We start from the raw sequence: 24,034 nt of genomic DNA, 5'->3' as shown, positions 1-24,034 counted from the left end.
GGACTTTTTTTTTTAATTTCCTAGCCAGGAATTTTTTTAAAAAAATGTCCTACATTTTCAAACCTTGTCCTACATTTGTCCCGGTTTCGAGGTCCTCCATTATGGCAACCCTACACAACACAGAAATTTCTATGCTGCCAAAAAGCAGGAGGATGAGCAGAGATGTGTCCAGCTCTCCTCCTATAAATGGATGCACTGTGATAAGCAGCTATAGCGGGAAATGCACTGCTGAAAATGTAGGTTTGTGTCAGCAGGTGTTGCTGTGGAGATGTAGCTAAGTCTCTGTAGCTATGTCTTCTGATGTCCCCAAATATATATTTAAGAAAAAGAGAGTTTTATACTGATAAACTGGAACGTAGTGGAATAGAAAATGAGAAAAAAAAGGATCAACAGCTGCAGTAGAAAAGTAATGGGACAGAACCCAGAGGTGGCATAGTATATTTGGGGCTGGGGTGGTTTGACCTCATGTTAGATGTCTGAAAAAAGAAATCAAGGGTCTTTCACACTACTGTTTTCATTCTCTTTCATTTGGAGCAAGCTCTGTTGATTGTGTTGGTGTTTATTTACAAGTAAGCATGCTGAGGATTCACAGACGTCTTTTATGGTCCAGTTTATTATTCAGTATGTCTGGGAAAATGTCATGTCCTATTTGGGAGAAAGACAGGAGATAAATCGTTTAAATAAATAAATAGCCCAAAATGTTCAGCACTTGGCTGCCTCTAGCATTCCCTATAAAAGCAGAAAGGGGAGAAAGAATGGGAAATGATGAACAGTGTGGGAGTATCTCAGCTGATAGTAGACAGTCCTGGCTAGGAGATTATGTTCCACTGAGCACCTCTTGATATATTGCTGGCAATCAGGAAAAGCATGAGTCACTTGTGCTATGCATCATTATACAAACCTATCTGTAACTTACAAACCATATTTGAGCAGCAAGGCCCACTCAATTAAAATGCTGAAAAACAAAGTCCAGCTTGGCATTATCTTTGCGGAACATCCTTTAGGCTTGACTCCCGTTGTGACATTAGCCATAATGCTCCTTGTAGTTGTCATCTGCTCTTCTTGAGTAAGCTCATTGAGTTGTCACACAGCCTGGGAATCTCATCTTCTGGCATTATTTCTTGGGGATTGAGTAGTCTGCACGCCACATGTGGGTGTTTGGGACCTTCACCAACCTGACCCTACTATGGTCACTTCTGGCAACCAAGATAGCCAGATGGCTATGGTCCTCTGTGACTCCAGAAGAGCTAGAAATCTAGTGGTGCAGCTTGGGCTCTGGAGCATATCTGCTTCTGGTCTAAAAGGTATCACAAAACTGTTTGTTGCCATTTTTGCTGCCAACTGTGAGACAACTGGGGGTCAGAGACTCTTTCTGACCTACTTCTATACGTCAGACATTCATTTATTTTATTTATACTGCACCTTTCTCCTTCTACAGGACCCAAGATGACTATCCCAATCCATCTTCACTCCCCTCCCCTCCCCTAAAGTCATATTTAAGGTAGTTTAGGGTAAAGTGGTTTTTGAGTTAATTAAGGAAATTAAAGGCTAAGTGATGGCTATTCCTGCTTTCCATGTAGAGTGGACAACAGGGCAGCACTACTTCTGCACATCAGCACCAGAGTTTGGAAGTAACAATGACAACTTTATTTGTAGTATGTTGGTTTTAGCATAATGAAGCTGCGTTGTTATGATGAAAAATAATATGACTAACATTGTTAGATTGGAGGCGTAATGAGTAATATGCCATGATTGCTGGTGAAAAACTAATGGGGCTGCTAACCACAGTGATGCAAACACATGAGCACATCTGGTCACCCAGCAGTTGACAAAGCCCCAGGGGAACTGGCATGTGAATGGGAGCTTCCAAAGCTTAAGGCAAGGTTTGGAAGGAAGGAACAACAGTATCAGGATGAAATAAAGCAAGTAAGAACAAGACGGTGTTCCTTGTGAAGAGCAATAAAGATACTATGATGAACTGAAATGGAGATGGAAGCATTGTCAACAACTGCTGGGCCCCATAACTATTGTCAGAGTATAGCAGAGTAGCTGACAATTTTAGAAACGTGTTCATAGCCCTCAGCGAAGATAACAGCAGATGGATGTCTTCCAGAAATGATGGAATTCAGGTACCAACGGGAACTCTCCAGCATTCACTGCCAGGCTTCTGCTGATTAATGACCAGACAAGCCAAGCTCCCGAGAGTGCTTATCTTTATTTACAAAGTGCAACCAAACAACCAACGCAACTATACAGAACTCATTATCAACTCCTCTCTCAAAACCCACAACAAATACCAGAAGTCCCTGAGTTTATATAGACACCAAACCATGCGGTCCCACAAACTCAGCCTTTTCCTGTCCCACACAGAAAATTGTCCCTTGTCTAATCAGACACGTGTTCATCTTCAGGCTTGCTGCACGCAGGCAGCAGAATGACCTTGTACCTATGAACAACAGCTGTAGTTAATTAGCTTCATCCTCCATGTGCTGAATCCTCATGGTCACCACACATCTAAACATTTCTGTGTTAGCTGGCTTTTAACCCTTATCAAGCATCTCCTTTATATAAAGATTAATTAGTGTTCCTTCCCCTTTCAAAAGGCATTCTAAATTGTATAGTTTTCTTTTTGAAGTAATGAGCATATGGAAGATGTTTTCCAAGTTTTAGTATTCATCGTGTCACCTTTTAAAATTATATCCTAGTTTTAAGTATGGAGACAAATATAAATAATATGAAAGATGGAAAGCAAGAAGATATAAGATTAAAGACTTATTTTCACCAGGTGAACCATTATCATGGGAACAGATTCCTGCAAAAGCAATCTGATATTCAAGTGGGGTAGTTTCTAAAAACACAAATTTGGTCTTTTCTTAAATTATATACACACACAGATACACACAGTGGGTTGTCAGTAAGGTTTTGTTCCGCTCCCTGCCCAAGGATGCCCAAAAATGTGGATATTATTCAATGCCTCATATTATTCAATGATGATGATGTGAATGTGCATGCTTCAGTATCTGTGCATTCATGTTGCAGCCGTTGAATAATATGGTAGTGGCGATCTGCAAGTGATCAAAATCACATATCAAAGCATGCCAATATGGTGGGCCCACTGTATAAAAACATAAAAAAGTGAAAACATAACTAAAACACATACCCCCATATAAAAACCACCCTGTCATGATTCACAATCCCTATGTCAGTGATGGCGAACCTATGGCACACATGCCAGAGGTGGCACTCAGAGCCCTCTCTGTTGGCACACATGCTGTCGCTCTAGCACAGAGTTTGCCAGAGTTTATTACTAGAAAGCCAGAGGGGCATGGCACTTTGCAATAAATAATTGGGGTCTGGGTTGCAGTTTGGGCACTCGGTCTGTAAAAGGTTCACCATCACTGCCCTATGTATTCAATAGTGTAGGGAATGCATAGGAATCATAGAAGTTCAGCAGTTGTGACTTACTGGGCATCAGCCGCTGCAAGCAATGGGCATCTGTTCTCCTGTTGATCAGGATGCAACAGAGTGACATTCTTCTCCCCCTCCCTCCATTGAACTCCAGTGTAATACAGTGGTGCCTCGGGTTACGAAATTAATTCGTTCCGCCGCCGCTTTCGTAACCCGAAAAGCATTCGCAAGCCGAAATGCCATAGCCGCTAATGGGGAAAAGCCGCGATTTCGTGCGAAAAAGCGCCGAAAAGCACCAAAAAATTTTTCGTAACCCGAAATAACCTTCGTAACCCGGAACAATTATTTTCAATGGATTTTTTTCGTAACCCGGAAATTTCGTAACGTGGGTATTTCGTATCCCGGGGTACCACTGTATAGCAATAGCATATACATTTCTATACCATTTATCAGTGAACTCAGTACTCTCTAAGGCCCCATTGTCACTGGCCTATAACGCGGATCAGCACGTGAATCATGGATGCATCGCTCTGATATCGTTCCCATTGGAATTTGAATCTGAATCGAATTATCCTGAAAAACCTGAATTATAGGTCTACAAACCAGTTTAAAAAAAACAGTGTCTTTTTAGCGAGTTCTCCTGTGCTCCCGAGTCTGATTCACAGCATACGAATGGGAACGACAAGGGTGTCTGATTCAGGAACTTGGGGATGGGAGGAGCAGTTCTCAAGGGGCTGGCCTGGGGGGTGTCACCCGCTTGTTCTCTTTCTTGCATTGCTGGCGCCATTTTCTTCCTTTCACATAGCCTTTCTCCCGGTGGATTGGGAAGCAGGGTAAGGCGATTGTGCTACATTGAGCTCCAAACGCAGTAAACACATTACCCGCCCTGCAACTGCCCCCCCTGCTCCACATTCATAGACCGAGGTGTGAAAGCCATTGAACACCATTTTAAACTATTATTTTTCCTTTTTCCTTTTTCCTTTTTTTTGCCTCTGCCTGAGCACCTGAGCAGCAGATGGGCTTTGCAGTACATGGCTGTATGATTGCCCCCCAGACAGCCCAGGGAGCGATTGGGGAGGCAAAGGGATTTGGGGGAATGGAGGCTCTTTCTCTCTTTCCCAGAGGAACTATGAGAAGACACAGAAGAGCCTTGAATGCAAAGGGATTTGGGGCAAATAGAGACTCCTCTCTTTCCCAGAGGGAGTCTGGGGAGACAAAGAAGAGCCTCGGACACAAAGAGAGTTGAGGCAAATAGAGGCTCCTTCTTCCTTTCCCGGAGGGGAAAAGCGCCTAAGCAACTGATTGGCTGTGATGTCAAGCGCTTAAGTGCTTGATTGACAGCTGATTTAAAAAAAAAGAGGTTCCGGAAGGGCAATGGGAACGGGGAGCAAAATAATCCGCTTCAAATTACCACAGGGAAAATACTAATGAGAACGAAAACAGGGGTAAAAAAAAATGGGTCTGTTTGCACCCGTTTTAATGGGAACAATGGGTCAGATTCAAGTCAGAATCCCAGTCAGAATTGCAGCGAAATAAGCCGCTTTTTTTGCCCCGTGAGAATGGGGCCTAAGTGGTTTACAGTCTGTAAGCTAACTGCCCCCAACAAGCTGGATACTCATTTTACTGACCTATGAAAGGATGGAAGGCTGAGTCAACCTTGGAGCCTTGGGATCAAACTCACAACCCTTTGTTGCAGTACCAACATTTAACTACTGTGCCACCAGGGCTCCCTGGTGCGAGGAGGAATTGTGCCAGTGATCCTACTTCTTGCTATTGCAGCAGAGATTGGTGCAGCAAAGGGGGGGGGGGGGGAATGTCAATTTGTTACATCCTGGTCAACAGGAGAGCAGGCCCTTGTCACTCTTAGTGGTTTCTGCCTACTAAATCAGGATTGGCCTGAGGTGCTACTTAGTTATGTAACATTGGAGAATATCACATAGGAGGCTTACCATGAGTAAATCACCATGAAATCGTCGGAAACTGTGAAAAAAGCAAGATTGGGGTTCACATATCCCCCCCTTCTTCCATCAGTAATTCCTCATGGAGGCATTGGTGCTCTTTTGTCCAGCAAGTAAAGCATTCTTGGAGCCACCATTTAGCAATAACAGGCATTATTGCCAAATGGCAGATCTAAAGCTGCTTTACTACGGGACAAGCAAGCACCAACGCCTCCATGATTTACTGATGGGAGAAGCACGTGAGGATGTGAGCTCCATTTTGCCACAATAAACTACATTTCCCAGGATTTCCTAGCAGTGAGTCAGGGCAGTTAAAATGGTCTCAAACTGGATTATTTCTGCAGTGCATTTTGGACCTAAGATATATATAGCTAAATAGCTGACCTAAATACCAATCATAATTGAAGAGACATATGGAAGAGGAACTGGTTCAGGAATATTGCGGGAGCTAGACCTCAGTATTTCTATTTTAGAAGCACAGTGGGCCAAAATAAGGACTATGCAACCTTATAAATTAATAGGGAATGTATATTCCAATTTATTCATAGATGGAATTTAGCACTAGTTAAATCTCACAAAATGAATAGTAAAATGTATTGTTGGTAGGCTATGGTGCAATTGGGACAATATATTATATATAGTTGTATTGCACCAATGTGGTAATTTTTTTGGAATATAGTAATTAATTTTTTGAAGAAAATAACTCAAGAGGCTTCATCACTATTATACATTTTTGAAAGGGGAAATGCAAATATTTCACATGAAGAGCTTGTTGCTATATTGTTGGAATCTCACAGGTAGACAGTCAGTGGAAAACATTGAAAGACCTCTCATCTCAGCATTGGTTGGGTCACATGTGAGAAGTTGCTCAAATCAGGAAAGCAGGTTTGTAGAATCCAAATGGCTAGAGAGGAATTGAAAAAACAAAGCACATTTGCAACAGTTTAGTAACCTTTTATTTCCTCAATAACCAAGCAAGATTCATTGTGTAGTCCAGGGGTAGGCAACCTTTTTGAGGGGGGCCGGGTTGCTGTCCCTCAGACAACTGGGGGGCTGAAGCCAAAAATGAATAATTAAATAATTTTTTAAAAATTAAATATATAAACAACCAGGACAAATGTAGGACAAATTTTCAAATGGAAGACACTTTTTTAAAAAAATAATGGAGGACAGTGAAAAATTTGCTGATTTTTTAAAAAAATGTTAATATAAATGCATGTTTCTGAGGCTTCTATAGACAATTGCCCCCAAAGGCCCCCGGCGGCAATCAACAGCAGGACCGGGCTGGGGCCGGTCCCAAGGCCTTGCCGGGCTGCATTTGGCCCGCGGGCCGCAGGTTGCCTACCCCTGGTGTAGTCCATCATCACATCAAGAAACATTTTGGGTCTCATCTCTTTAAGACAATTGTGCTATTAAAGAGTAATATTGTGTAATCATTTTTGGATAGAATTAAATATAAAACCAATGTTTGCGATGCTTGGTCGACTGTGTCATTACTTTGTCTTTTCTCTTCTGGTTGCATTGATGTTTTGCTACTGTTAATAGTGATAAATATTGTAAGGTATCCCTGCCCCTGTGGAGGAGTCTGAATGCTTAACAGCGCTACATCGTGCCTATTTCTCTGGAAAATTCATGTAGCTTAGTTGTGGAGTCCATGGTTCTACACAGACATTTAATAATCCAAATTCACAGCCTGCAGTATCCTCAGATAAGGGTTCTCAGGTAGTAAGCGCTGAGAAACACCATTCAATCCTACAAAACAACAACAACCCTAGGCATACATAACAGCGAAATAACATGTTTCACATACTGTGTACTTGGTACAGACTCTGGAAAGCTTCTTCCAGACTGCATGGTAAAGAGTACAAGGGTCCAAAACACACTGCAGAAATAATCCGATATGAGACCGCTTTAACTGCCCTGGCTCAGTGCTAGGGAATCCTGGGGATTGTAGTTTATTGTGGCACCTTTCTGGTAGAGGTGGCCAAATGTTTCACAAAACTACAAATGCATATCCAAATGCATCTGAGGAAGTAGACTGAAGTCTATGAAAGCTCATGCTGCCAACTTCTTTCTTCAGTTAGTCTCAAAGGCGCTCCAAGATCTCTCTACACACTGATTCTACAGACTAACACAGATATAGCCTTGAATCCTTTTGAGTCAGTTGTTGAATGGGAAGCCAACACACAGGGACACCCCATTGACTCAATGGCCATCTACTCTAGTTCGGAGTAACAATAGAATGCAGGCCTTCGTCTTTAAGGTTGTTTCTGACGCATGGAGGTGAACCTCCCATGGGGTTTTCTCCGCAAGATCAATTCAGAGGGGGCTTGCCATTGCTTTCTCCTGAGGCTGAGAGCATGTCACTCGCCCAAGGTCACCACCAAGCTGGGAACTGAACCCTGGTTTCCAGAGTGCCACACTCAAACCACTATGCCATCCTGGGTCTCTTACCCTTTAAGGTGCAAGGCGTTTCTTTTGGCATGGGAGAGTTTCCCAGCCTTCCCCACTGGCCAGGCCAGCCATGCTTTTGAAGTCGTCCTGAAGGCTGTAAATGAGGGATGAGTCTCTGGTGTGAATGATGCGCCTGGAAAGAGAGTGTAAGGCAGCTGTGAATGGCTGGAGCTGCACCGCAGCAAGGATCCTGGGTGACACCCCTTGAATTGCCTTGAAGTGGACCTTGGCCAAGGCTTTGGTTGCAATAAGCTTGCAACTCTGGCAAGATTCCTGATCGTCCTCGTCCTCAAGGCTTCCGCAGCCACCCATTTCCACCAAACAGGGCCCAGCTGTGCAGAGCAACCCGAGGCCTGCGGCGTCCCTTGCCCTGCTCCAGCCGGCCCCACTCGCCAAGCCAGCCGCCCTTCCTTCCTTCCTTCCTTCCTTCCTTCCTTCCAAGCACACTCGCGTTTCCTGGGTGCAGCGGCTGAGCAGAGAGGCTTCGGAGCAACTCTTCTCCTTTGCAGGTAGGAGAGAAGGAGGGAGGGAGGGCTGCAGGTGGCAAGGGAGGGATGGAGGAGGAAGACAGAAAGGAGATGAAGAAAAGGAGAAGAGAAGGAAGAGGAGAAGGAAGAAGAAGTGGAGGAGGAAATAGAGACGGAGAGGAGGAAAGAGAAGAAGAGGAAGTGGAGGAGGAAGAGAGGAGGAGGAGGAGGAAAAGGAGAAGGCGAGGAGGAAGATGAAGGAAAGGAAGGTGGATGAGGAAGAGGAGGAGGAGAGGAAATAGAGGAGGAGAGGAGGAGGAAGAAGAAGATGAAAAAGGGAGATGGAGGAGGAAGATGAGGGAAAGGAGGAGGAAGAAGGGAGGAGAAGGGGAAATGAAGGAGAAAGAGAGGAAGAGGATGAAGGAAAGGAGAAGGAAAGGAAGAGGCGGGGAGCTGGAGGAGCAAGAAAGAGGAGGAGAAGAAGAGGTGAGAAGGGGAAGGAGAGGAGGGGGGGAGGCGAGGGCTGTCCTGGGGACAAAAGGGCAGCCAGGGGGCATCATCGGGAAGAGGCTCCGAGCTGCCCTCCGCTGCCCTGCCCTGGGGCCCGAGACGAAGGCTGGGCTGAGGAGGAGATGGCGGCGGCGGCGGCGGCGGCGGCGGGGCCAGGCAGCCCTGGACCTTGGAGGAAGCAGCCCTGGAGGATGGAGGAGGCAGGCAGTGAGCGGGCGCTGAGGCCGGGGCTTTTGGGCTGCTGCTGCTGCATCCGCAGTGCGGGAATGAGGGGTTTTGGTGCCCCTTGAGCTGCCCTGGCTCCATGCTCTGGAATTCTGGGAAGGGGGAGTTGGTTCTGGCACTTCCTAGGATTCGAGAGCCTGGAGCCAGAGCAGCTCAAGGGGCACCAAACCGCCTCATCCCTGCAGTGCGGACGCAGGAGTGAGGGAAGTGTCTGTCCTCCTGGTCCTGCCCTGGCCTCCTTTCCCCTGAGGCTGGTCTTCTTTCCCTCGGCCCAGGGGCCGCCAGGGCTCAGCCCTCCTCCTCCTCCTCTCCGCTCTTTTGGGGGCCTCGTCTTTGAGGGGAAACATGGCTCCCAAACCCATTCCTATTTCGCCTCAGAAGATGACTTCCCCCAGGATTTCCCTCTTTAAAAAGAGCTCCTGCCTGAGAGGACCCTGGAAGTGGCCTTGTTCCCTTGCTGCTTTTGGGGAGGCCTTTGGAGCTCAGCCGAAGAGGAGGGAGGGGGAGAGGGGTTTGTGTGCATCCAAGCCTTTCCTGATTTATGGAGTTTTCTTGGCAGGTTTCTTCAGGTTTGCCATGGCCATCCTCTGAGGCTGAGAGAGTGTGACCTGCCTAAGGTCGCCCACTGGGGTGCCTATGGCCGAGCCAGGTTTCGAACCCTGGTCCCCAGTGTCCTAGTCCAATGCTCAAACCACTACGCCCCAATTGCTCGCATCAGGATTACAGTTGGACCTCCATACTTATGGCATTGACTTTGTTGGATTAGATTATGTGTGGTTTTGATTAATATGTTCTCTCTAGATCCTTTGGCGCAGCTCTGACAGATGGTGACCATAGAGTTGTGCAGGAAAATCAAGGAAACGCTTAGAGGGAACGCTTCTCTAGGTATTTGTAGCTCCTCCAGCGTGATTTCTGTGATCACCTTCTGGCAGATGTTGACCATAGGGTTGCACTGGAGGACCTGGAGATTCCTGGAGAGGTGTTCTCTTAGGTCAAAAGAATAGCAAGTTTTGATTTGTGGTTTTTCCACATTCACAGGGGTCCTGCATCCCTATCCCCAGCGAATGTGGAGGGACCACTATACCCGCTTGAGAGAGCCAGTGTGCTGTAGTGACTTGAGCATTGGACTATTACTTTGGACATCAGGGTTCAAATCCCAGCTTGGCCATGAAACCCACTGAGCCAGTCACACTCTCTCAGCCTCACAGGATGGCCATGGCAAACCTGCTCTGATGAAACTTGCCAAGGAAACACTATGGCCTCAGGGTTGCCTTATAGAATCCAAGAGTTGGAAGAGACCCCAAGGGCCATCTGGTCCAACCCCTGCCATGCAGGAACTCTCAATCAAAGTATACCCAACAGATGGCCATCCAGCCTCCGTTTAAAGACCTCCAAGGAAGGAGACTCCACTCCAAGGGAGTGTGTTCCATTGTCAAATAGACCTTAGACGGCACCAAGCGGTGCACATTTCACACTTCATTCTATCATTTCCCTTCATTCTGTCGTGTTAAAACATAGCCCAGGGCAGCTTGACATGGTTTGGACATCAGGTTTGTAGGGCAGCTTGACAAGGTTTGAAGGTCAGGGTTGGTTTATTTGGAGCTATTAAAGTGTTGCAATCTGGCTATTGTTATTACTGGTATTACTGTTATTATTGGTATTACTACTGAGAACAGCGGATGCACCAGAGCCTTCAGTGGTTTGCTGTAGTGAGTGCAGAAGGGAATCCTGGGGGGAGAAGAAATGCCCACAAAGTGCTTGAGAGAAGTTGCCTAAGGAGTTTTGAGGGAAGGGGATGAGAGTATTGTCATTGTCCCCTCAAAAAATTCAGCTTTTCGAAAATGTCACACTCTCTTAGCCTCAGAGGATGGCAATGGCAAACCCCTCTGAACAAATCTTGCAAAGAAAACCCCATACTATGGTCGCCTTAGGGTCGCCATAAGTCGGAAATGACTTTAAGATACACAACGGCAACCCCAAATTAGTCGCATTGCTGAAAGTGAGACACTGAAAATCATTCATACCTAAGGACTCTTATATAATTGTTATTTTATTTATTTATATCCCACCTTCCTCCTGGTACAAGGACTCAAGGTGGCTTGTGGTTCTCACTAACGTTCCCTGCCCTTTTTTCTTAGGATGCCTAAAGTCTGTTTCTAAATGCTCCACTGAAGTTTTAAATTACCCCAACATAGAAATTTGGGGACTGAACAAAACTTGAATTGATGGGCAAAATTCTGATTTGGGGCCAGTGCCCTCATTTTGCCCCAACTCTTTTAGCTACAACACACACACACACACACACCCATCTATTCATCCATCCTTATTTCCACCTTTGGAACACAAAATGACCTATTCCATGTGTGCATTTATGTATGCCACCTTGACTGAAGTGACTGTTAATATTAAGTGCAATATCCTCCTTTGGGTGTTTACTCACTGATATCTCCTACAAGACTCAATGGGACTTAAACACTTCCAAAGATGGCCTCCTAGGGACCATTGGGTGTTTCTCCATCTCCTTCTTTGTGGTTGGCAAGGGTAGTTCAACTGTGGAATGGAAGAACCAGTCTTGCAAATCTCCTCTCAGCCACCACATGGCTTTTGCTTCTCTATTATTGGAGCTCTGCTCTCAGGAGAGATTTTTTTAAAAAGGGGAGTGTGTTCTCTGGGTGTGTCTGGAATGGCTCAGGGAAAGGTTGTGGAGCTACAGGAAATTGAGAATATCTCCTTCCCGTTGCAACCAATGGGAATGAAATAAAGAAATCATGAATAAATTCAAGAAAAGAGAACTGTTTCTCCTTTTTTCCTGCCTTGTTACCTTGAGCTGGGTAGGGTTTTGGATAAACCAGATCCTCTAGCTTTTGACCTCCTGCACTGGTAGGCCTGCTTTGTCTCAGGGAATCCCCACCCTCTAATGGGATTTTTCTCTAACCAAACCTGCTTAGGATTGCTCTGTAAGAGAACTAGTGTAATGAGTTGTGATCCAGACTGTCATGTTGCTGAGGAGTTATTGAGATGGGGAGCGGGATCAGTTTCTTAGCTTATTCCTAAATAATCTCCTGCTTCCTAATCTCCTAGGCCTAGAAGCTTCTCAGGATAGAGAAGGTTGAGAGGTGACATGACAGCCACATTTAAATATTTGAAAGGGTGTCATATTGAAGATGGAGCAAGCTGGGTTTCTGCTGCTCCAGAGAATAGGATTCAATTGAATGGATTCAAACTACAGGAAAAGAGATTCCACCAAAACATTAGGAAGAACCTGTTGACAGTAAGTGCTGTTGGACAGTGGAACAGCACTGCCCTCAGAGAGTGGTGGAGTCGCCTTCTTTGGAGATTTTTACACAAAGACTGGATGGCCATCTGTCAGGAATGCTTTCATGGTGTATCCCTGCATCGCAGAAGCTCCATGGCCCTTGTGGTCTCTTCCAACTCTATGGAGTTTATCACACGGGGACAATTGGAAGTGTAAATAGGGTTTATCCCATGAAAATCGCACATTGACTATTAAGATTTTCACATGATGTCGTGATTAAAGTACCATTATCCTGGGAATATCTTGTGAAAATCGTGCAATTGCACACATTTGTAATAAAGGTTTTCACACAACATCGTGATCAAAAGTGATTAAAGCACCATTAACCCAGGAAAAACCAGGCAATAAACAGCAACAAATCATTCAGGGGGAAATCCTGTGAATGATTTGTTGCTGCTTATTGCCTGGTTATTCCCTGGTTATTCCAGCATAATGGCTGCCGTGTGTGAAAAAATCGCGCTTTAATAGTAACCACATGATTTTCACGGGATAAACACTGTTTAAACTTTCGATTTCCTCCTGTGTGATAAACTCCTATGATCCTTTGATTCAAGACTTATTACAAATCTCCAAAATTTGAAGCACCCTGTCAAATAAACATGTATAAGATCACATGTTTAGTCTTCCTTGACTTTTTGATGAGTTTCTATCAAACAAATAAAATAAAATGTTATAAACAAATAAGAAATAAATGAAGTTTTCTAAATGAAACAGACACTGTGGCAATTACATGTGCAGGACATAACATTTAATTGGAAGCCATTTAGTGGTGCAATTTTGTTCATTATCTTGGAGCTGTGCCATTGTAAGGAGAGTGAAAGAAGTAGAGGAAATGGATAATATGCTTTACTAAATCCCTGAGACTCTACTAGACACTTGCATCACTATTTAACTTTAATAAATAAAGTCTACTTAATTCCTGTGTAGAAAGCAATTTGCAGAACCTGGAAATGTTACTTTTTGGATTACAAGTACCAGAATCCCTCAACCAGCATGGCGTAATTCTAGGAGCTGCAGTCCCAAAAGTAATGTTCCCAATCTTGCTTGCTTGTTTATATCTTGTGTTTCCTTCTTCCCAGCCCTGGGGCTGGAGATGGCTTACAAAAGTTAACTACAACTAAAAGTACACATCATACAAAAGTTAAAATATTCTTGAACCATCAGTAGAAGTAAAAACATGTCCATTAAAAAACAAAACAAAAAAGGTAGGCAATATAGCACATTATTAAAGGTCCTTTTCCCATGAACAATCAATCTTTAAAGACTTACTGAAACAAAAAAAGTATTTACTTGAAGGTTAACAAGGAGGGTATCATTCTAGTCTCTGTAGGAAGAAAATTCCAGAGCCTGGGAGCAATCTATGGGAGGTTGCTCTCTCACTCACATGTTTGCACAAGATGTGGAAGATAGTGAAGGTGGTGGGACAGATAGAAGAGCCTCCTCAAAAGCTTTCAAAACATGGGCAAGTTCATATGCCAATTCCTCCAACTTGCCAGAATTAACATAGACTGCTTGTGAAATGTCTGTCATATGTGCTGGTTAGTAAGTCATATAGGATTCTAAAAAGTTATGAATAAATTCCATATTAAATTTTACCCAGAAGAGTCTTTAGTGCAGGACACAGGACCATCCATACCAGGGGTAGGCAACCTGCGGCCCACAGGCCGTATGCGGCCCGGCGAGGCCTTGGGACCGGCCCCAGCCTGGTCCTGCCTCCGAATGCCGCCGGGGCCTTTGGGGGGCAATTGTCTATGGACACCTCAGAAACATGCATTTATATTAACATTTTTTAAAAAATCAGCAAATTTTTCCACGTGTCCTCCATTTTTTTAAAAAAGTGTCTTCCATTTGAAAATTGTGTCCTACATTTGTCCTGGTTTATTTATATATTTAATTTTTATTTAAAAAATTATTTAATTATTTATTTTTTGGCTTCGGCCCCCCAGTTGTCTGAGGGACAGCAACCCGGCCCCCGGGTCAAAAAGATTGCCTACCCCTGATCCATACTATTAAACAGAATCAGCCAGAGAGCAGACACGTTTAGGGTGTTATGAAGAGGCAGCAATTTGCTATTTATGTTTATTATTGTTCTAATTTTAATGCCAGGGAAATGGAAAGAGGTGCTTTTGGAATTTTCTGCTTCAAGTGGCAAAATAACTTGGCTGGCCTTGGAAACTAAGCATTGTGGTTTTGCAGGGAAATGTGCTATTTCTATTTTGCCTTAGGTAGCAAAATGTCTTGAGTTGGCCCCACAGGACTTTTATATGTTAGTTAGCCCTAAGGGAAAGAGAACTCTGGCAGAACATAATGTCACAGACTACTGAGTTACACACTTTCCAATCTTCATCTGCACAAGGCTCACAAAAATGCTACTGCCTATCTTTTGCAATTGTCTGAACTGTCACAAAAATCAAACCTTTGTTACTTAAGAGATAGCTAATGGTGAAAGGCATAACAGTGTCTGACATGTGTGTTTATTTGGAAAAGCCCTTCACATTTTGTTTTGCCTTTTGCTTTTTAGAAAATATGTAGGGCACACAGTGCAATTATGCTTCAGCCTGTTTTGCAACCCTGAGATACAGCATTACCTTCAAAGACAGCAGTGGAAAGACTCACAGTTTTATGTAAATGTGATTTCAGACTTAGATAAATGATGGGCCTGGCAAACACACCATCGCTTAGAAATCTTGTGTTCAGGTGGTATTTGGATCTTCCTGCTGGAAAAAGGGGAACCTGTGATTCCCTCTTTCAATGTTGATGGACTCAAATAGCCAATATCAGGGATGAGGGAAGATCACAAATCCATCCCTTAGACCAGGGATGGTGAACCTTTTAGGCACCAAGTGCCCAAACTCAAAGGTGTTCTGGTACAGGTGTTACCCGGTGCTGGTGGCGGAACTTGTGGGGGGGGCAGGACTTCCTGGGGTTGGGCTTCTGCCTTCCAGGGCTGAGACTTCTGGGAAGGCAGCTAAAGGCACAGGAGGGCAGGGGAAGAGGAGGAACAGGTGCGTTCCTCCTCTTCCCCTGCCCCCGTCTCTCTGTGTGCCCTCCATTTTGGGTTCCCTACCAACCCAAAGGGATTTCTCTGCATGCTGTTGGCATTCCCAATGGGAAAACAAGGGGTGCTTTGCGAAAATCTGCAGTTATCTTGAATCACTGACTGGAGATGACTGAGATTACCACTTCCATATAGATTAACTTTCCAACAGGGGAAACTGGTAATATATGGCTGGAGAGACAGACTCCCCATTTCAGTCTCTTCATAAGGACTGGAGATAACAGTAGGGAACTGACTGTGACTACCCCTGTCCTACAGTAGACAGCCTTAGAAGATGGTGGGCTCTCCTTTGGAAGCTTTTAAGGAAAGGTTGGATGGCCATCTTTTGGGAATGCTTTCATTGTACAGTATATGTTTGCATAGCAGGGGTTTGGACTAGGTGGTCCTTGTAGTCCCTTCAAACTCTGTGACTGTTTGTTGTTGTTTTTAACCACCCTCAAGTTGCTCTTGACTCATGGCAACCCAGTGTATGAGATATCTCCAAGGCTCCTTGACGTCCACAACTCTCCTTAATTCTTGCAGATTCATACCTGTAACCATCTTAATAGAGTCCATCCATCTAGCATGTGGTCTTCCTCTCTTTCTACTTCTCTCCCCCTTTCCTAACATTATTGTCTTTTCTACCGAGTCATGCCTTCTTATGATGACAGCCTCAGTTTAATCATCTTGGCTTCCAAGGGTATTTCAGGCTTGATCTGTTCCAGGACCCATTTATTTGTTTTTTGGCTGTGCATGGTATCCTCAGCACTCTTCTCTAGCACCACATCTCAAATGAATTTCTTTTTATCTGGGTTCTTAATTGTCCAGGTCTTGCATCTATACATGGCAATGGGGAATACAATTGCTTGTACCATTTTAACTTTTGTTATTTTCACTCCTTCTGTGTCCAAGCCTGCTTTTTGTATAATATTTTCTGCATATAAGTTGAACAGATGGGGTGAAAGGATGCAGCCTTGCCAGACCCCTTTGCCAATTGAGAACCATTCTGTTTCTCTGTCTTCTGTTCTAACAGATTGATTGTAAGGACAGTAATTGTAAAGACAGAGAAAATACTGGGTGAAGAACAATTGGTCACATAAAATTGAAGGATGCCCAAGTAAATAATATGTATACATAGCGAGACACAGAACAAGTGGCATGACAACTGTGGCCAGTTCACCTCTTTGTCATTTGGGTGTCCTAAACCCTGTCAAATAGGAAAGGAAGAGACATAACCCCTATTTAGCTGTTTAGTAAGTGTGTGTATGCCACATACAAGGAGGGGAGCATGCTAGTCCAGTCTCATCCTTTATCTTGTTCCTCTTATGAAAGCAATATGTCTGATGAAGAAGGTATTTTGTATCTATGAAATCTGTCCACATAAACCAGAACCCCAATTTTTCCAGATTCTGGTTTGCATGGAGAGCCTACATTGATACAACAGGAATTCCTCCTCATACATATTAGTTTTGTGTGAGAAAAATGATGACAGACTGGGGGGGGGGGGGGAGAGGATACTAGCATATTCATCTCTTTCCATGTGTAGTACATATGCTCATTGACTAGGGCTATAGTGCCTGGCCTAAGAACCTCATGCCAAAACTGACATACTGATTGCATGCTGAGTGAACATGTTGTTGTATGCCTTCAAGTCATTTCTGACATATGGCGACGCTAATGTCAACCTATCATGAGGTTTTCCTGGCAAGATTTGCTCAGAGGAGGTTTACCATTGCCTTCTCCTGAGGCCGAGGGCCTGTGACTAGCTCAAAGTCATCCAGTGGGTTTCATGGTTGAGCTGGGACTCGAACCCTGGTCTCCAGAGTCATAGTCCAACAATCCAACTACCACACCACACTGGCTCTACAGAAACTCTAATTCTGTAGTGTATTCTATAGTGATGTGTAGTGAATAAATTTCCAGAAATGTACTCATGAATTAAATATGAAGAGAGTTTGTTAATATGCATTGTAGCATATGGGACCTGCTTATCATGTTGGATTAAGGACAAGTAACTCTCATTGTTGTTTAACCTAGCTAGTAAAGATTGGTCTCTGGTATCCCTGTGCTGCATGATACTTGGTTGTGGAACAACATTCTGGCCAGTGAGTGAATGAAGACCATGACACTAGGTCAAGGCTGCTCTGAGTCAGTGGTGAGGTGAGGACATGTGTCCTATCCTAGCTCTATCCAGCTGATAAGCATATGGACATTTTTGACAAGTGACCTTTCTTATTTCTGGATGTATTTACAGTGGTGATATCCAAAGATAAAAATACATTGTGGGTTACAACATAAAAAGTATTCATGGCCAAGAGTTCAGTTCCTACAAGAGCAAAGTAAACATTTTGATTCCTAGTCCTGTTGCTAGCAGTGAAGGAAATAACAGCTGAAATGAGGGTTATATTTGTCTATTGGCAGTTGCCTATGGCTGCGCTGGTTGGGGGCGTTCTGGAGCTGTGGTTACAAAAGTAGCTTTTCCAAACTCTATTGTCAAAAAGTGATCTACTACTTATACTTTATTTATTGGATTTATACTCTCATAATTACTCAAGGTGATTACTAGTGATAAAATCAAGAAAACCAATACAATCAAAACATAAATTATTTCAGTAAAAGAAAGAATTATTATTATTATTATTATTAACCTTTATTTATAAAGCGCTGTAAATTTACACAGCGCTGTACATACAATCTTTTGAATTGGACAGTTCCCTGCCCTCAGGCTTACAATCTAAAAAGACAAGACACAGAAGGAGAAGGGAGAGGTGGTGGGGAAGGGGCCTGTCTAGTAAGATAATACATATAAAATACATAGCAATACAGGAAATGATTCAATAAAACAGACAACAAAAGAACATCAAATAGCAAGTGACAATTATGCAATGCCTGGGAACGCTTCTCTGAACAGGATGGTCTTCAGCTCCGTTTTGAAGCTGGTTAAAGAAGTGATGGCTCTTGCTCGCAGGAGAAGAAGGTTCCAGGAGTGGGGCAGCAAGTGAAAAGGGGCGAATCCAAGATGGGGCAGAGGAAATCCTGGGCTGGGACAGCAGACCTTGACTACCAGAACGGAGGGCCCTAGTGGGAAGGTGAGGGGAAATAAGGTCTGATAAGTAGGGAGGGGCCAGCCTATGGAGGGCTTAAACGTTGTCAGCAGGAGCTTATACTGAATGCGGAAAGGGAGTGGGAGCCAGTGAAGGGATGCCAACACAGGAGAGATGTGGTCAGAGCGGTGGGTGGATGTGATAACGTGTGCAGCTGAATGCTGGACAGAAATTAAAGGATGGAGGTGAGAGAGAGGAAGCCCAGCCAGGAGGATGTTGCCGTAATCGAGTCGTGAGACCACTAGGGCATGAACCAGGATCTTGGCAGTAGAGGCGGAGAGATATGGTCGGATTTTGGCAATATTGTACAAAAAGAATCTACAAGCCTTGGCTGTGGTCTGGATCTGAGGGATACATGACAGAGAAGAATCAAAGATAAAACCAAGACTGCGGGCTTGCTGGACTGGTTGAATAGAAATGTTGTCCACAGAGACAGAAAAGGAGTGTTGAAGGGTGGGCTTAGGAGGAAAGACAAGAAGCTCCGTCTTGGACATGTTGAGCTTGGCACCTATATGATTTAAAACTCCTCCAGAGCACATTGATTTGTTTACCAAAGGCAGGGTTGAATAAAAAGGTTGCCTACCAACATGACATAGTGGTTTGAGTATTGGACTATGACTCTGGAGATCATGGTTCGGTTTCTGATTGGCCATGAAACCCACTGTGTGACCTTGGGCAAGCCACATACTTTCAGCCTCAGAGGAAGGCAATGGTAAACCTCTGAAAAAATCATAGGGTCACCATAAATTGGAAGTGACTTGAAGCCACACAACACATGCACACTATTAACAAGGCAACAGGGAGGGTCCAGCCTATCATTCCTTGGTGTTGTGAGTACCTCAACCTCAGAGAATCTTCTGAGACCTTGTTTGCACTGGCAAGGATACTGTAGGGACAACCTGGAATATCCTGGCCTCCCAGTTGTCCTATTTCCCCCTTGTTACCTTGGCATCTGTCCTTGCACCATGGTGGCTGTCTTCCAAGGCATCCCGCTAGATCACCTGGCGTGTCCACCACCACCATTGCAAGGTGCTCACTTCTGAGGACTGAATGAGGTGCCCAGCAATATTCACAAGCTGGGCACCTCATTCTGGGCACCCGCAGACACACACAGTGGTGGCAGATATGGCCAATGAGCTGCCAGTGCAGACCACCATGGTGATGCAGGGATGGAAGGCCTAGGGAAGTTTGTATGTGAGAATATGGTCTTATATTGATTGTACTCATCCCATGGCACTGCTGTTATCAGTCCCCAACAAGTTGAATGGGTTTCTATCCACTTCATTGCCTTTGACTCCAGCGAGGCAACAGTTGGTCTGCACGACTGGTTTTGCCTACATGCTGATAATAATGGGGGGAATCCGAGAAAAGTGACTCCCATGCTCTGCTAAAGGGGACTTCTAACACCCACTGATGTTGAGATGGCTGTACGTCACCTAATATCCATCTTGATAGTGAAAGATAAGTGCATGAAGATGGAACCAGTGCTGAGTGAAGTGTCTCTATCAGTTCCATGAATTAGATGGATCTGTTATTTGTCCATTGCAGGGAGTACCCTGTAGTTGGTTGTAAGGATGAGAGAAACTTTCAAGTTCTCTTTTACATGTTTTCAATCTGAAATACATTCCATCCAAAGAAGTTGCTTTTTAAAAGAAAGCCACTTTTTTTTTTTAAAAAAAAGGAGTATTCAAAAATGAATTGAAATGAAATGTCACCTGTTTACATGATCCAAATCAGGGAGGTACAGCTTTTCCTGGCATTAAGACCACATTCTTCTTTCTTGCCATATGGTCCTCAAAGATGAAAAGCACCTCAGGAAAAAGAAGTGGCAACTCACATTTCCTACAAATACAGTACTTAGGAATTAAATCCCAGGCTTTTAAGAATTATTCAAAGCTCTTGGTCTGGATGGATAAATATGTCAATTTTACTTTCTTTCACATTAGAATAAATATGAAGTTTCTTCTAGGACAAATAGGAGGATATATGTGGTTTTGGGAAATTACAAAAATGGGCTGTAACAAAATTCTTTCCCTGTCTTAGCCATTGTTATTGGTATTTCTGTAAGTGAAAGTAGCACATTATTTGTGCTACAGATTCTCTATTTGTACGTACAAAAGTATACTATGTAAATGTCCAGCAGCATGCATATTTGATTAAAACACAGTGCATCTTTAAGAGAGTTTAGTTTGGTGGGATTCAGGGCAGAGAGTATGTTTCAGGGTCCTCTGGATAGGCAACAGATGGTATAAACAAGTAGTGCAGATGGGTGTGCCACTGAAATCAGCAAGTGGGTTAATTCTGGTTTGGCTTGTGATCATTGTTGTTTTTCCTTAGGTCAGCTGGACAAACTGAAGTAGAAAATATAATTACAACAATGGGCAAGCGAGAGAGACATCATTTTATGGACCACTGAAAGGTTGCAGTAACTGTTTCAAATTGGAAAAAGACTTGTGAACATACACCCCGATCCTTCATTGTGGTTTAGTCAACTTCAGGTGAAGTCTCTGTGTATGTGTCATATGTTATATGTATGAAGTGAGAGAGTAAAGTTATTTTAAATACTAAATTCATTAAACATAAAATAACTGAGCAACATCAGCTACTGGTTGAATTTAAATGAACCATTAGAAACATCTCAGTCCTAAATTTCCTTGGTTCTGTCACAGGTGGCCATTCCCAGAAAATTTATAGCTTGATTATACTGACAGGTGGTTGCAACACTGCACCTGTCTCTTACAGCTCAAACAGATCTAGCAAATTATAAAATTTAGCTGAGGCAGTTCAAATTTTTATTGGTTGATGAAGAATATAGAATGGGAAAAAAACTACAGTATAATGAAAAACAGGTCTGAGCCTTATTTTTAGTGATCAGTGAGCACATTTTATCTGTTTCTCCCCGCAGAATACTCAACAGAAGATGTATGCCAGCCATGAAGATATTGGCTACGAATTTGGAGATAAGTTGAAAGAGCGGGAGAAGAAACTTAAATCAAATCCAGATATTGATGGAGGATGGGCATGGATGGTTGTACTTTCTTCTTTCCTTGTACACGTACTTGTCATGGGATCACAAATGGCCCTTGGGATTCTCAACATGGAATGGCTTGAAGAATTCAACCAGAGTCGAGGCTTGACAGCATGGGTCAGCTCCCTCAGTATGGGCATTACCTTGATTGTAGGTAGGGCCCTATAGTCCTGTTATTACACAGCAAATATAAAATAGCATTATATATAATAAAAATATATAAAGTAGTATTTCTGGGGGGCTGGAGTTGCTGCTGGGAGGAGGAAAAGAAGGAGAAAGTCTGCTTCCATTGTCCAAGTTGTGTGGGACTAAATCTGGAACCAACCCCCAAACTGTAAGACATAATACCCCTCTACAAGGCTTTGAATCAGTTTATAAACCATTGTACTACTGATTCACAAATTAGTAAACTTGCTGTTCAACATATCCCACAAAGTGATTCTGATACTGTTTTAACTTTGTTTGAAAACTGTTTCCAAATACTGGTAATTCCCAGTTCAGCATTTGGAACTAGATTCACATGAACGTTTAGCACAGTACCTGACGCTTTCAAGCTTCTGGGATCTTTGTCTTTTATCTAAGAAGCTTACCGCACAGGTCTTCTGGGATGTTCTCAGAACGGCCCGGCAGGAAACGGAACGAGTGGGGGATGGATTTTACCACACATTCCAGTCCCTCACTCGTTCCGTCCCCCCTCTCTTCTGTTCCCATTCCATTCCAGAGGGAATGCTTTTTGAGAACTATTCTGAACAGTTCTCAAAAATTTCTCCCTCTGGAATGGATTAAGAACAGAAGAGAGAGGGAACGGAACAAGTGAGGGACTGGAGTGTGCGGTAAAATCTGTCCCCCACTCGTTTCGCATTCGTTCCTGCTCCTTCTGTTTCGTTCTGAGAATGGACCCAGGAGGACCTGTGTGGTAAACTTGCAAAACAAGAGTGGCCAACGGTCTCTAGGGTGTGGGAGCTAGTTTTTGCTTCTAGTATCCCCACTCCATGGACTGCATTTCTATTTCTTCATGCAGCAGAAACACACCAATTTGTGGCCAATTTTAAGCCTGAAAATAATTAATTTCAGGGGCTTGGGGAGTCAAAGGCATAGTGGAGTTAAGCCACCATATTTGCTGGTGGTTTCCCTCAATTTGAGGCCAAGACAAATCACTCCAAATCGTCAGAGCAATTTTAAAGAGGATTCAGAGGGCTTTGGGGGATTGGCAGGACACTTCACATGCTGGAAAGATGGGGTTCAGGGGCCAAACTTTCCTCACACCTGAATTAGACTTTTGAGGTTTACCAAATGCTATGAGATGAAAATATATATCTCAGCGAAGATTTGGATCTTTGAGAAACAGGGCTTTGTGCCCATGCTCAGCTCAGAAATCTGTTTTCAGTACCAGAACTGAGCTCATAGTGCTTCCACAAATAATGCTGTGCTTGGTTTCCCCTCCACATTTTTTTTAGCATGTCCTAAATACCCTAAAGGCACCAGATCATGTCTGATCTTAGATGCTAAGCAGGGTCAACCTGGTTAGTACTTGGATGCGAGACTACCAATGAATATCAGGTGCTGTAGTCTTTCAGAGAAAGGAAAAGGTATAACCACCTCTGTGTATTCCTTGCATGCAAAAACTCTATGAAATTAATGGAGTCTCTATAAGTCGACAGGTGACAGGAATATACACACCAAATTATCTTAACAATAGGGAGAAGCCTTTAAATGGCTGCTATTGTTAAACAACTAGAAGTGAAAATCCCTTTCATATCAAGGGAAATCATTGAAATGCCAGTCACCTCTCTCTGTTCCAGAAATTGGAAAAATTCCTTTTTGGACTATACCTCTCAGGGTCCTCTAGAGAGCATAGCTTTGCTAACTAAGGGATTCTGGTAGTTGTAGTAGAGAAAATAACTTTTCTGAGCTCTGGCCCATCCATGATTTAGCTTATCACACCAGTTTAGCATAATTAGGAAAGAATGGAACTAATGTTCCAGAGACTGTATACAGTTCTCAGCATTTTTGGTCTGTTAATTATTAACAAAGAAGATAATTTAGGAAAGAAGAAAGTTCTCAGGTCACTAAAGTCTGGCAAGAGCTAAGTGTTTTTTTCTTTCACAAAGGCATTTTGAGAAACTAAGAAAATAGACAAGAAATACAGTATGCTATTTTTAGATTTATACTGGTATTAGTCTCATCAACAGTAATGGTGTGATATTCTATACCTGTATAATGTACAGCATGGAATAACCTCACTCTTAAGATATAACGTTAATGCTTTAAAAAGATCTTTAAAGATACAGTACATACTCACTTCAAGATAGGAGAATGGAAATTGCTAGCTAAAACATTCACATATTGGCAGGTCAATTCTACTGGGAAAGATTTTTGAGTAGCAGCTAGTCTTTTAAAATTTTAATTTATTTTTATCTTGTTTTAATTAATAATATGTTCAGGCTCTTTCCCTTTTGAAATACTGTTTTATACAGTGATGTTACAGATACATGTGACCATGCTCATATGGCAATTATCCAAATAA

General features: G+C 43.3%; 1 protein-coding gene and 1 long non-coding RNA gene across 5 annotated transcripts in view; one reads left to right on the top strand and one right to left on the bottom strand.

Annotated features, from left to right (window-relative positions):
• Window positions 1-5,876: 5,876 nt before the first annotated feature.
• On the bottom strand, window positions 5,877-8,424 carry LOC121925389. Its single transcript, XR_006102864.1, has 2 exons — window positions 7,821-8,424; window positions 5,877-6,270 (listed from the first exon to the last, which is right to left on the bottom strand). It is a non-coding gene; the product is annotated as an uncharacterized LOC121925389 (long non-coding RNA).
• The window catches only part of SLC16A14 (solute carrier family 16 member 14), a 51,396-nt gene continuing 35,630 nt past the window's right edge, over window positions 8,269-24,034 (top strand). For all 4 annotated transcript variants that reach the window (XM_042457477.1, XM_042457478.1, XM_042457479.1 and 1 more), the window contains exons 1-3: window positions 8,269-8,329; window positions 20,817-20,990; window positions 21,385-21,661. In XM_042457477.1, coding sequence (XP_042313411.1) covers window positions 21,400-21,661 — 262 coding nt within the window. In that variant the 5' untranslated portion in view covers window positions 8,269-8,329; window positions 20,817-20,990; window positions 21,385-21,399. The remainder of the gene's footprint in view (window positions 8,330-20,816; window positions 20,991-21,384; window positions 21,662-24,034) is intronic.

Source organism: Sceloporus undulatus, chromosome 3, assembly GCF_019175285.1.
Source record: "Sceloporus undulatus isolate JIND9_A2432 ecotype Alabama chromosome 3, SceUnd_v1.1, whole genome shotgun sequence".
Classification (NCBI taxonomy): Eukaryota; Metazoa; Chordata; class Lepidosauria; order Squamata; family Phrynosomatidae; genus Sceloporus; species Sceloporus undulatus.
The sequence above is the reverse complement of the archived record's forward strand: the minus strand, read 5'-3'. Positions and strand labels throughout refer to the sequence as shown.